This window comes from Harpia harpyja, chromosome 11 (genome assembly GCF_026419915.1).
Source record: "Harpia harpyja isolate bHarHar1 chromosome 11, bHarHar1 primary haplotype, whole genome shotgun sequence".
Classification (NCBI taxonomy): Eukaryota; Metazoa; Chordata; class Aves; order Accipitriformes; family Accipitridae; genus Harpia; species Harpia harpyja.
The window spans coordinates 26,964,391-26,977,931 of NC_068950.1; the positions used below are offsets into that span (position 1 = coordinate 26,964,391).

At 50.0% G+C, this 13,541-nt stretch overlaps 1 protein-coding gene across 1 annotated transcript; it reads left to right on the forward strand.

Moving 5' to 3' along the window:
- Positions 1–265: 265 nt before the first annotated feature.
- GFI1 (growth factor independent 1 transcriptional repressor) lies at positions 266–11,650 on the forward strand. The gene is made up of 6 exons (XM_052802340.1): positions 266–621; positions 883–1,089; positions 5,760–6,175; positions 6,265–6,402; positions 7,991–8,156; positions 10,246–11,650. Exons 1-6 carry the CDS (start codon positions 507–509, stop codon positions 10,422–10,424), a joined length of 1,221 nt encoding a protein of 406 aa, XP_052658300.1. The 5' UTR covers positions 266–506; the 3' UTR covers positions 10,425–11,650.
- Positions 11,651–13,541: the final 1,891 nt, after the last annotated feature.

Sequence of the window (13,541 nt, forward strand, 5' to 3'; positions counted from 1 at the left end):
CATGACCGCCCCCCCCGGCTCCCTCAGGCCCCGCTCGTCCGAGGAACGGTGCCCGGCCGCTGCTGTGGCCTGTTCCCCACGATCCGGCAGCCGCCGTCGGGCCGGCACCCTTCCTCCGACGGGCCGGGCACCGCTCGCCGTCGGGCCGCCGGTGCGTGGCCGGGGCGGCCCCAGGGGCACCCGGGGGAGGGGGGAGGGCAGCGTTGGCCGCGGGCGGCGGGAGGCTGAGTAGCTGCGCTCCGAGAAGGGGGCGGGGGGGGGGGAGCGAGGCGAGCGGGGCCGGGGGCGGCGGCCGGAGCCACCTGCGCGCTGCCACCTGGCGCGCCGCCCCCGGCGAGCGGCCCCTCCCGGCCGGCGCCCCCGGCCCTCACCGGCGGGCTCGGCGCCTCCCCGCAGGTCGCCTCCCCGCCGCCGCCCCGCGGGAGAGTCGGGGGTGACGCTCGCCGCCGCCGTGCCCGGCTTTTGGAGAGGGAGTGCGGCCGCGCCGGCCGTGGCAGCACCCCACCATGCCGAGGTCCTTCCTAGTGAAGAGCAAGAAAGCGCACAGCTACCACCAGCCCCGCTCCGCCGACGAAGACTACAGCCTGCGGCTGGAGACGGTGCTAGCCCAGATCTGTGCAGGTAGGAGTCCGTCGGTCGCAGCCTCGCTTGCGGCGGACACAGCCCACCCGTCCGCATTGCCCCGCTGCCAGCGGCACCGGCACCGGCCAGTAGCTGTGCAGCCCCCCGGCACCGCAGCCCCCGCGGGACGCCGGAGGGGCCGGTGCGGGGCTGGAGCGGATCCGGCAGCACACCTTGGTGGGAGCGGGGCCGCCGCGGGAGGTGGCTGGCTCCCACCGTGGACCCGCACTGAGGAGCCCCCTCCCTCCCTTTACCCTGCAGACAGCAAGATCCCCGAGGACGCGGGGCTGTGCCGCACCGTCCTGCCCGATCCGGAGCCTTCCCAAGGGCGCTTCTCCCCGGAATCCCACCTTACCGAGGCTGCCGATGGCACCTCCGAGTCGGCGCCCAGCTGCGAGGGCAGCGTCTGTGACAGAGTGTCCGAGTTTGAGGATTTCTGGAGACCTCCCTCGCCCTCCGTCTCGCCAGGTAGGACCGGGGCAAGCAGCGCTGGGCGAGGGTCCGACTGCGTGTCTGTGTCGGTGCCGTGGGGCAATGTCTTATGGCTGGGCGCTGCCGTCGAAAACGAGTGGAAGGGACAGATTTGCCTTTTCCCACGCAGATTTGCCTTTTCCACTCGTTTTCAGGTTATCTCTTTTGGGTTGCTTTTCCAGCCCATCTCCTACTGCTGAGGGAGCAGAGGGTGACAGGCTGTAGGAAAGTTGTGATGCCATCGGGTGTTGATTTTTTGGTTTCTGATTAATTGCTAGAGGCAAGCTGGTTATGTTTTAAAGGGCCTGGCATTTTCCTACAGGGTCCTGCTACCCAGCGCTCAGAAGTTTTTTAAGACAGTAAAAATTTCTACTAGGCTATCTATATACCCGTAGTAAACAGCATTGACTTTGTGTTTTGTACTACCTGCTAGACGTTTTCCCTAACTCCCTTTCAGGTTATTTCTTGCCTCTTGCCTATGAAAAGGATCTCTCCCTCTCCCTCCCTCCCCCCCCCTTCTCTCTCTTGCTCTTTCGCTCTTTTTTTTTTTTCCTTTTCTAAAAACGCATTCGTAAAAAACAGAGGAAAATAATGATGGTCAGATTAAAACACCCCAAATCCAGGAAACTCACACTTATGGCTGCAGCGCCTGTCTCTAGCTCCCTCGTCCTGCCTTTGATGTGGTTGGAGCAGTGGGAGATGCTGTCCCCAGCCTGGCGCGAACACTTATCTCGTTTAAAAATACAATGGTGTCATTTTATAACAAAAATATGTATATATAAAACGCACTTTTTATTGCCTCGGTTAAAAAGTGACAGCTGGAAAAAAGAACAATTTCTGTTTTAGCGAAGGAAAAATTGTCTCAGCTTTACCAACTGACAGCAGATGCCAGCAAATGAATACTCCCGTTTCCCCACCGATCTTCTCACTTTGTCTTTATAGTGTCCTTGCATATCAGCAGCTGATTGTAATGATGCGGGTTTGCATTTTTAAACCCTCTCCCTCCTTTAAGAGTCCTAAAGCCCTTTGAGGGGCCGTTCAAAATGCTGCCCAGTATCATCACAGCCAGCCACGGGACAGTTTCAGTCTGTGCAAATGACAGACCGGACCAAATGCAGCAATGCAGTAGTCTCTCTTTTGCTAATATTTCTGCACAAAATGTAGCAATGTGTGTAATTTTGGTTCTCACGAATTTGTCCTGCTCCTCGTTCCCCAAATAATAACAATTTCTGTAGGGGGAACAGACCGTTTTCACAAGGTGTCTAAAAGATGTAAAATGGAGCAGGTATTTACCAGGGCTGCTCTGCCTTTTCATCCTCCCCACTTATTTCTTCCTCTGCTGTGGGATTCATTAGCTCCCAGCCAACCATCCAGCTACCCAGGGAAGGTATCTTTGCAAAATGAGGGTTACGTCCCCAGACCAAGATTTTTCAGGGGCGGTGGGGGAGGGTGGTCCTGGGACTATCTGATCCCATTCACAGGAGGAACGGGAAGGTCAGGGCCTGCCAAGTACTGTAAGGAAAGAGCTTTGTTAAATGAACCTCGGTGCTTTGAGAGAGGTGCTGTTACGCTAATGATGAAGGCAGTGGCCAGGATTAGATAGTCGGCCTTCCTCCCACAGCTGCCCCCCTGCCCCCCCAAAGCAGCCTTCCAGCTGCTTTGTCAGATTCAGCACAAAGCTGGAATTTGTGCCTAGGTCACTTCTGCAAGACGCACTGGTGAGAGACTGGATTTCTATGATTGTGTTTGTCTGGGTGGGGCACAGTTTCTGTGCTTTGACAGGCAGGGCAGATGAGAAATTTATGTTTCTAAATCATGCTCAGGGCAGGTGCAGTGAGTAGTACTATCACCCCCTTATCCCTAGAAGTGAACATAGGTGCAGGTTGCAATTCAATATGCAGTGAAATCCAGATTTCAGGTTTGTCTTTTGAGTGCTGTGCTGCCGATCCAGGCGGGCATGCACAGACACAATACCTGTTAAAACTAATACGTTGTTGACTCCATCAGTGCAAATCACTTTGTTATTTAACCTCACTTTCTACGGGTGTCTGTAATCACATGCGTTTGCATATACAGGTGCCTGATAGCTCAGTGCAGCAGTATATTAGCATCTCCTCATGAACCTGTTGATGCTGCAGTCTTGGAGGCTTTTAGTGGGTATGATGGAGTTGTGCAGAAGCGTGGTGTTTTGTGGTCTGTGGAGGACACTTGAATCTTTCTTTGCTGTGCATATCAATCTGTTCCCAACCATTTCAGGTTGAGTTTGCCTTGCCTTCAAAAAAGAACATGAATGTTTTTTCTCCCAGAAGCGGTCTACATAAAGGCAGCACAGAATTGCTAGGAAGAGGAGGGAGAATCTGTCTCTCCCTCCCTGCTCACCCCTTTGAAGTCTAGATGCTGTGGAGCCGAGGGGAGGCAGAGAGACGTGCAGTGTGGCAGAGCAGGGTTTGCAGGTCGCCTTGACACTGGGTACAGGTCTCGGATGGCTTGAGCTTGCCCCTGAGAAGTATAGCATGAGTGGCTCCCCTGCACTTGTGCTTGAGAGGTCTCCAAAGCATGTGAGGTGATGGAAGGAACATTGCATGCAAACTGATCTGTGGTACAGTGTTTACCGTGTCTGGTGTTGCCAATTTCAAGGGCTCAAAAATCAGGTCAGTCTTCCCTCTCCTCTCACTCAACGGACTGGCTTAGGAATCAAGATTGTAAGTAATACCTTATGGATATTCAGTTCTAGTGTTGAAATATTGAGGGTTTACGTTTTCACGCTTTTCTTTACAGTCTGGGCTAGAAGTTGACTTTAAGAGGGAAAAAAAAAAAGTTAAAATGAGAACAAGCAAACAAAAGGAAAGCTGAGGACCTGATGAAATCATGCAGTTTCAAGAGCTGGGGCTTTAAGATAGTTTTGAATCTTGCGATAAAATCGTGAGAGATGGCAACACTGAAACTGGTTGCAAAGACACAAAATAGATGATGTGACGCTGACCACAACTTTGCAGTCAGTGCAGAACAGGAAAAATCATGCTCAGCACCATGTCAGCTAATTTGATTTCATCGCTCTGTTCAAATGTCCCATTTGGTACGTGCGCATATATTTCCAACCAAAAGACCACTAATTTCACTGGAAGAATTTAAGACTGTTAACATCTGAAATTATGTAAAAGATAGGAAACAGTCAAGTCATTCAAAGCTCAATTTTCACCTCATTTCCCACTATGTTCTGTAACCCTCAGTGACCACCTGCCTATCCAAATGGATAGTCTAACACATCATGCCTTCCTTCCCAAGCCCACCCCTGGTTATTTTGGTTTGCTGAAGGCTGAGAAAGCCATGGGAACTGTGAAGCTGACAGGAATGAGAAAAAGCAAAAGAGAAATTGTGGGTGGATGAATTTTTGGGTAAGGGAGGTTATTCTGGAAGCCTAAGTTGTAAGGGGTGTCAATATCTCTATGAAGGCATTGGCACTTCAGCAGTTAATTGGTTCACCTGTTCCTTGGTTCAGTAAAACACTTGTCCAGTGGAGACATTTGTCTCTCCCAGCACTGCTGGCTGTTGTGATGAAGAGTGAAAGCAGAGCATCTTGGGCATTAATCAGCATCTCTGACAGACACAGTTGGGGTCTGGTCCCTCATGTTCCCTGCCCAACTGTGCTTTCCTCTATGTGAGGCTCCCTGAGCGTTTGTGCCTTTAGACACTCATCTCAAAGGCTGTGTTCCTGCCATTGCATCAGACTCCACTGTGGGCCCTCATCTTGTGATTCATCTTGTGGTGCCCACTGCCTTGGTCAGATGCCATTGCCAAAGGTGAGCCTGTCAGAGCCAACTGAAGCCATCTGAGCTTGTCCTGGTGAAAGATCGCTTTGATTATGATGCTAGGAAAATCTTTTTGTGTCTTCAATTTTTAAGGCGGTCCATACTGATGGTTTTGCAAAGCTCTATGTCTTAGGTGGGCTCAGTTTCTTTACGTGGAGAAACTCGGAGCAATCTGAAACAACCATGATTTTCTTTCAGATGAGGACTGATTTTAGTTTATCTTTTTTTCTGAAAAAGTGAGACATGATATTCAAGCACCTCAGAAGCTGTTCTTTATTTCAATTATGCTGTAGTACAGTTACAGACAGTTGTGGCATGAAGTTGAGAGACTAGATTTGGGCATTAAATTGTGCAACAAGCAGTTTTTAGTTTTGTTGAACAGGTAAATCTCGGCACGCTTGCTCCTTCTGGCACCTCTGTAATATCATATTTTCTATATGGATATGTGGGATCTACATCAGAGCTTAAACATGGACTGTCAGCTTTGATGCCCATCTTGGGACAAAGTAAGGTATGCTTTTCTGGGGAGCTGCAGATAAAACCAAAGGAAGTTGCAGACTGAGTTGTTTAGTGTCTCAACAGTCAGATCAGTGTGTACACACCTGGGCACCCAGAGATGGAGGCAGACAAAATCGGTGGCTGCTTTAAATAGTTTGGCTGTAACAGCAGGTGAGTATGTAGTACTGGATGCACAGACCCTACTGTGCAATATAAAAAGTCCTCCCATTAGAGATGAAAGGGCAGCCTTAATGTGCAGTACAGGGTTCTGGGCACAAGTTGAGTGCTGAGATGATTCTGCCCCACGATAGTGGCTGGACTGTGAGGCACACTAATTCCTATGCCCTTGTGTTTCTGCAGCCTCAGAGCGATCTGTGTGTCCGTCCCTAGATGAAGCACCCCCCTTCTCGGTGCCCTTCAAACCGTACATGTGGAACAGCCTGGGTGGCTCCGAGCTGAGGCACCTTGTGCAAAGCTACAGACCCTGCCCGACGCTGGAGCGAACCTCAGCCCTGGGGCTCTTCTGCGAGCGAGGCTCCGAGCCTGCCCTCTACAGTGCAGAGTGTAGCTCTTCCCTCGGACTTTATGGTGACTTCGGCTCCCCAGGCCCAGGGCTGTTTGAGCGGCCGCCAGCAGCAGCACCCGGACTCTATGCTGAGACGCAGCCCGGGCTGCAGCAAGAGAAGGGGCGAGGTGGCATCAAAGTGGAGTCGGACCTCTTGTGCCGCCCATTGCTCATCAGCACTGGCTCTTACAAGTGTGTCAAGTGCAGCAAGGTCGGGGTCCCTTTCTCCTACACTGGTTATGACTCTTCCCCAGCCCCTTCTCCCTGGCAAGCCTGACCCTGTGTGCTCTCTCCCCTCAGGTCTTCTCCACGCCGCATGGCCTTGAGGTACATGTGCGCCGCTCACACAGTGGCACGAGGCCCTTTGCCTGTGACATGTGTGGCAAGACCTTCGGCCATGCAGTCAGCCTGGAGCAGCACAAGGCCGTGCACTCACAGGTGAGAGCGGGGCGGACTGCCAGGATGAAGGTCCAAGGGCCAGGGCCAGCTGCTTGCTTCAGCTGGCTCTGGGGAAGCCATGAAGGCAGTCACAGGGCTGTAGGTGGGCATCTAAACTGAGGAGAGGAAGAGAACATGGTAGGGCTGCAGTGGGCAGTTGTGGGTGAAGAATATGGTGGCAGGCAGAGGAAATGGTGGGCAGCTAGTGAGCAAAGGAGCAAAGCAATGAATTAAACACAGGCTTTGTTTCCATTTCCCAGACCTTGCGTGCATCTGTATTAAGCAGTGGGCGCTTTTGGCACTCCAGAAGTAACAGATAATAAATAATAAATTTTCACTCTCGGAGCTGGAAGTTGTAATGTGGATGTGGACTTTTTTTAACAGCTAAAGCAACACACTGTGCTTTCTTTTGACACAGCTCTCCTCATTCTTTCTCCTCCCCTCCCCCAAAGAAGTGAGTCCTCCCTTGTTTGTAGTCATTGTGTCTGTGCAGGGAACATCTGAACGACCAGTCAGGTATAGAGCACAGACTTCACCCGTCTCGACACACTCTGAGTCACACACCAAAAGAATATGGTAGTTAATTTTGGTAGGAGGACTTGTAACATTTTCCACCTGCTGATATTGTGCCATATTTCCCCTTCACCCACCCACTTGATTTGGCAAATCTTCCTTCTTCACATTGGCTTTTAGAGGATAGAGTTACAGCAGTGTTTTTTTGCTGTTTTATTTATGATTTCATGAGTGTGCAACAGCAGAGCACACAATGAGGGGAAATATCTCATCACCCATTAAATAATGGTGGAAAGAGCAGCACTGCATATTGCATCCATGGAGGGGACAGCATTCAGGGAGAGTGTGTTAAAAGCCAAATAAACTAAGGTGATTGTATGAAAGCATAGCAGGAAGAGGAACGTGTGATGGTAGTTAAGGCATGGAAAGAAGACATGATTTATGGTGGAAGAAAGTGGTGGAGAGGAGTGTGGGGAGCGAGGAGAGAGACAGCAAGGTCTTAATGCATTTGTTTTGATATGTTAAAGTGGTAAGCCAAAAAGCTGTTATCCTCAGATGGTCTAGGTACCTTTCACTTGAATTTCAATGGAACTACAAATAAGCAGTTAATTGTTACCCTGCCAGCAGAAGTCAGCCTGTCGCAGAGATTTCCCAGGAGAGCCAAGTAGACCTCAGCACCCACTTCCCTGTGTACAGTGGAGAGGTGGCCTCTGAACAGTGCTCCAGCTGTTGGGCTTCCCAGTGGAGTGATCATGTCTTGGGCCCTGTTGAAATGTGCAGGCAGAGTCTGCCCAGTCAGGGCTGCTCCCACCTGGCCATTCCTGCCAGCAGGAAGAGCTGTTCAATTAAATTTCTGCGAGGAGTGGTGCACAGCACTGGGAGAGGGTGCATTATCTTTTTTATCATGTGGTGCTATCATGCTAGTGTTAGCGTCTCTGCAGGCCAGTCCAGCTCTCTGGAGAAGTGGAAGTGCTTGCTAAGGCAGAAGGGGCAACATTGATGTGCTGCTGGGCAGTTTGTTGCTGGTGGGATCACTGGTGTGGTGTAACGTGTGTTTGGGCTCCTCTCTCTGCAGGAACGCAGCTTTGATTGTAAGATTTGTGGCAAGAGTTTCAAGAGATCTTCTACTCTGTCCACCCACCTGCTCATCCACTCGGACACCCGGCCCTATCCGTGCCAGTACTGTGGGAAGCGGTTCCACCAGAAATCCGATATGAAGAAACACACCTTCATTCATACAGGTCAGCCCTGCAGCTGCTGGTGTTCAGCCCCAACCATAAGGGCGGGTCTCTGAAGAGGTCTCTCTGCAGCAGTCCATTCCTCCTCAGCTGGGACAATACATGCATCTCCCCGTGCTTCTCACTGCCCTGCTGCTATTCATGCTATCTGAGCTCTACTCTTGCAAAGAAGGGTGATTTGAATGTGGTTTTATGAACAGCAGCTGCAAAATAACCCAAACTCCCACAATCCAATCAGTGTTTCCTTAATGGGACCCACCAATGTTTATTCAAAGGGCTTTTGTGTAAGACGATTTGTAGAGTATTATATTCATGTAGCCTTGATTTACAGCTGAGGTCCCTGGAAAATGACAGGTGAATTTGATTGCAGCATTTTTTTTTGCAGGATCTACCAATTTACAATAGGAACAACAGGAGTCTCCTCCTCTAGACCAAATACTAAACTTGAGGGCCTAGGGTCCAACTCTTAGTCTAAATATTTGTTCAGAGATTGTCTGCACTTCCACCCGGACTTTCTGAGAAATGGCTGCAGTTTGATACAGAATGGAAGGAGAGGTGCAGAGTTCTCAAGTTTCACTGTTAGTAACAAACATGGAAACTAATAAAGTGCAGGTGAATCACCAAAGGAAATTGTTTTAAAAATACCATTCAGTGAGAAGGCAGGTTTGTCAGAAATCTTTAAAAGAAAATTTTGCCTTTCAGACCTGCACCATTCACTTAAAGTAGAGGTAAATGAATGATGTGTGAGATGCAGAAGCATTTGTAGACACAAAATAACAGCTGTACTGGCCAAACCCAAGGTTCAGATGACCAAAATCCTGTTTCCTGATAGTGACCACTAGCAGATATCACGGGTGAAGCCTAAAAATGGCAAATATGTAGAAAGATGGCATTATATGTAGCACTGCTTGGTTGTGACTTTTTTATATGACGAGCAGCGAACAATAAATGTTACTTAGATTTTCCACCAGATGTGTGCTGGATGAAAATGAAGTATTTAGGAAGCAACATAAAAAGTATTTCCGTAGTAACTTTTTCAAATTAGGCTTGATTAAGTAGAATTTCAGCCAAATTCTGAATCAGTCAAAACCATTATTTTGTTGTGAGATCAGAAACTGTGCCTGGGCTTTTAAATTGCTAATATAAAACCAGGTCCTTAGCTGAATCAGGGATCCCTTTCATATGCAGCATACACTTGTGAACTGAGCCTCCAGCACACTTTGTATTATTTTATGTTTCTAAGAATCTGATCTTCAAACTTGGAAAGAGTTTGTTGCTCCAGCTGAAGTCAGTGGGCTCTGCAGGTGCAAAGCCACTCTGAAAATCAGGCTTGGTTTTGTGGTTGGGTTCCCTTTTATATGTTATTTGATGATAAACACTATGAAAATGCACTGAGATCCTGCTCCCATGGAGGCCAGTGGAGTTTTGCCACTGACCCCTCTGTAGAAGTTCCAGAGGCTGGATTTATTCCCATTTACATTACTTGCCTGCAGGAGAACTTCAGGGCTGATTTGGGTGACTGCTAGCATTTCAGTGTGGGTAACAGAAAAGAGCAGATGTCTGGATGAACCCTGCCCTTCAGGGTTCACTTAAGGGCCCTCATACCTTCTTTGGGGACAGACCCCAGCTCACTGAGTTTGGCTTAACAACCTCCATCTATCTATTCCACCTGCCCCCATGCTGATGCTATAATAATTGATGTCAGGGATTCACCATGACCTGGGGGTCTTTCCAGGAGTTCCTCATGTTTCTAGGACACAAAGCCAGTTTAAATCACACAGAGCCCATGCAGCCAAATGTGTTGACAAGTTACAGTGTCCTCGGAGCACTCCGTGCTTCAGGCTGCTCCCAAGACTATACTGGGCCGATGGAGGTGCAGCCAAGTCCAGGCCTGCTCAGCTGCAGTGCACGCTCAGCTAATGCTTTGGGGCTCCCAACTGCATGTTTTTTATAAGGATGACTTCTTTGATAATCACACAGGAATCCCCTTGATTAGCTTTAAGGCCCTGTGTGCGTTTCCTGTTTGCTCTGGTCCAGCATAAGCAGCATGTTGCCTCTTTCACACCCTTTCTCTCCTGCCTTCTGCTTGCAGGTGAGAAGCCTCACAAGTGCCAGGTATGTGGAAAAGCCTTTAGTCAGAGCTCCAACCTCATCACCCACAGTCGTAAGCACACAGGCTTCAAGCCCTTTGGCTGTGATCTGTGTGGCAAAGGCTTCCAACGGAAGGTGGATTTACGGAGACACCGGGAGACACAGCACGGCCTGAAATGACTCACATCTGCAATATGGAAAGCACCTACAACACTATGAGAACAGACTCCCTGGCTTCCCCGCTGGACCCAAGCCCTGTCCTGAGCACAGACCCTGGCATTACCTTTCTGACCAGGAGCTCGGAGAGGAAAGAAGAGGACAGGGCCATGCATTGATAGCTCATCCCGAATGACTGTGAAAGCAGAAATTAAAGGCTGGGGTTTCTCTCTTTCTCTTCCCCTCTCTGTTTCTGAAATAACACTGGAAAATAAGCCTATTAGATATGAAGCCTGATACTCAAAAGACGGATAAGCTACCAAATATCTGTAAGCTGGAAAATATTTCTCCCATGGCCAAGATGAACCCCCTGAAGTTTTCAGTAGCTTGAATCACCTTGCAGGGAAACATAGGTATAACAGTGTTTACATGGTAATGACAGAGAGCCATCAGCATGTGGTGTAGGGAGCGCTTGCCTTGGTTGAGTTGCAGTGCTGAATGGCTTCACTCTTGGTTTCCTGTCAGGAAAACCTGGAGGATCAGGACTGAACCTTGCAGTTTCACGTCTTGCTGTTTTTTAAGCAAGGGTACCAGCTTGAGCCTGATCCTGCTCTCACTTGTTCTGGTGCAAATCAGGAGCTGCATTAACAGTTATAGAGAGGCCCTTTCTATCCTCCCAGAGCCATCTCTCTGTCTGTGCAAGGCCTGGCTGTGTGCATGTGTGTTTGAGGCATGAGGGGTTACTTCTTGCTGCATCCACTGGGGAGAAGGAAGCTTGTGAAAGACAAGTGGAAAGGCCAAAGCACAGAGTTACGCCTTGTAACTGGAAACCCATCCAACAAGTGATCCTGACTGAGGAGGGCAGGAGCACCAGGGAGGCACAGACTTTCTGTCCAGAACCATTACTGGCTTCTGCACTCTGGGCTTGTTCTAATAACTGGAAAATAGCTACTCAATAGCATCATTTGTATATTTGTTTTTGTTTTTTAATTTTTAAAGGGAAACTCAGCTGAGGTGGGCAGGAATCATTATAAAAGTATAATTGACTGAATTTGCCTTAAATGACCCTGCATGTACCTCAGTTTAAAAAAATGCTGTTTTTACTCTTGACAGGTTGGTAAATGTCCTTATTCAGATTTTACGGAGTGTCTTATGTTTATTGGTACATATTTATTGGAACAATGTTTTAAGTTAATAAAGTATTGAGGATGGTCCAGAGTGATTTTTATTTAATATGTAACTTCAGCACGTTTGTGAATGTCAGCTGTTACAACAATATACCGCAGTGATGGCCAGGGATACGGCCTTGAAGGAGGGAATGCAGGCACAGCAGAATTTGCACAAGTGCTCTGGTGATTAAGGAGCACAGCCATGTTTATTTGTCCAACTCCCAGTGATTTCAGTTAAAACACTTCACACTTTTGAAGACGGGTGTATACAGTGCTTAGAACTATCACCATAAAAGGGTTTAGAGGGGAAACAGCAGTTTTAAGTGTCTGCTTTGAAAACGTAGACTGGCAGAATTCCCCACTTAGCCCAGAAGGAACTTGAATGTCCTCCCGCAAGATTAAATGTCTGTGCCCAGGAGTTTGTAGGGACACCTGAGCAGCAGGCGTGTCATTTATACTTAAGCCTGTTAGGACTCACGGAATTGCCTTTTGCCTGCCTGCATTGTCAGCAGGGATTGCTCCATCTGGCAGTCGCAGCCCATACAAAAGAGAAGCAGGAGGATGACGGAGGGGTCCCTTGTCCTTTTCCCAGCAGAGCACAGCATGGCAGCCTGGGCTTTTACATGTGCACATAACCTTGTGTGCCCACATGGATATGTACTCTTGTTTCCAGCTTTGTACTTTTATTCTGGATAAAACCTGTGAGCAGAGGCCCCTGCTGGGCCGGCCCAGCCTTTGGGGCACCCTGCCCACCTGATGGCTGTGGCATTCCACCTGCCATGGTGCCACCCAGGTCCCTCTGTGCTTCTGCTTTTTGCCACCTCTGACACCTTCAGCTGCAGGTTGACAACTTCATCCTCACAGGGTTGCCCTTGCAGGCTGTGGTGGAACTGTAGCTCTGCAGGGCTAAGCCAGCATGTGCCACTTGGGCAGGGGTCGGCTCTTCCACACATGGTTGCCCACACCAAGGCTTCACAGGCGGGACTTCTATTAAACAGAAATGTGGTGCACAATCACAGCGGTCAGGGTGAGAGGCTGTGGCACAGGGACCGCAGGAGGTGCCAGGTGTTCTGAAGACCACATGAGGCCCATTATGCTGGGTTGATTAATGCAGAAGATCCCTGTAGAAGACTAAGTGGTAATGGGGAAGGCCTGGTGATGCCCTGGGCCCTGCCCGGACCAAGGGAGGCTCTGAGGAGCAGCTCAGTGAGTGCGCAGGTAGGCTTGGGGCTGCCCCTGGGGTGATGCTCGATGTTTATTTTACAGGGAAGCTGCTGTTGTAGGTGGAGCGAGTGCTGGCCGGGTGTACCCGGCACAGGGTGGCCGGGGCGCAGGAGCTGGCCCCAGCCCCTCTGCCCTCAGGAGGGGCTCTTCCTGCCAGGCACAGCCTCCCTCCCGGCAGGCAGGCCTTACTCCAGCAGGCCCTGAGCAGGCTCAGTTACCGGTACTTACCTTTAAAACTACGATAGCAATGTGTGCCTGCCCCCCCCCCCCCCCCCCCGAGTGTCTCATTTTCAAACAGGACAACTAGTGTGGTTTGAGCCTAGTGCTGACCTGCTGGCTGGGGGTGGGCAGCCAGGGGAGGCAGCGGCCGGCGGGGTGGGAGGGCTCCACAGCACGGACACAGCCTGGGTGGCAAGCCCGTTCTTCAAGGGAAGAAACTTGGCAGGTGTTTTTATTGGTTTAAGTGTGTGTTCCCCCAGAGCATCTTGCAACTTACTGGTATACCTTGGGGCACCAGTGTTGAGCCATTGCTCAGGCCCAAACCCCTTTGAACGGGCCCTGCATGGCTGCATGGGAGGGCGTTCCCTGCCACACCAGCCTTGCTTGCAACAGGCGCCAGCTCAGCTGCTGATTTGGGTGAAATGTGGCTACCTCTGGGAAAAAGTTATGGCTTTAAGGTGGGGAATTTAAAATGAAGAGGAGGAAAAGAAGATCTATCTGGGGAGAATCAGAACAGGCTACTGAGAGG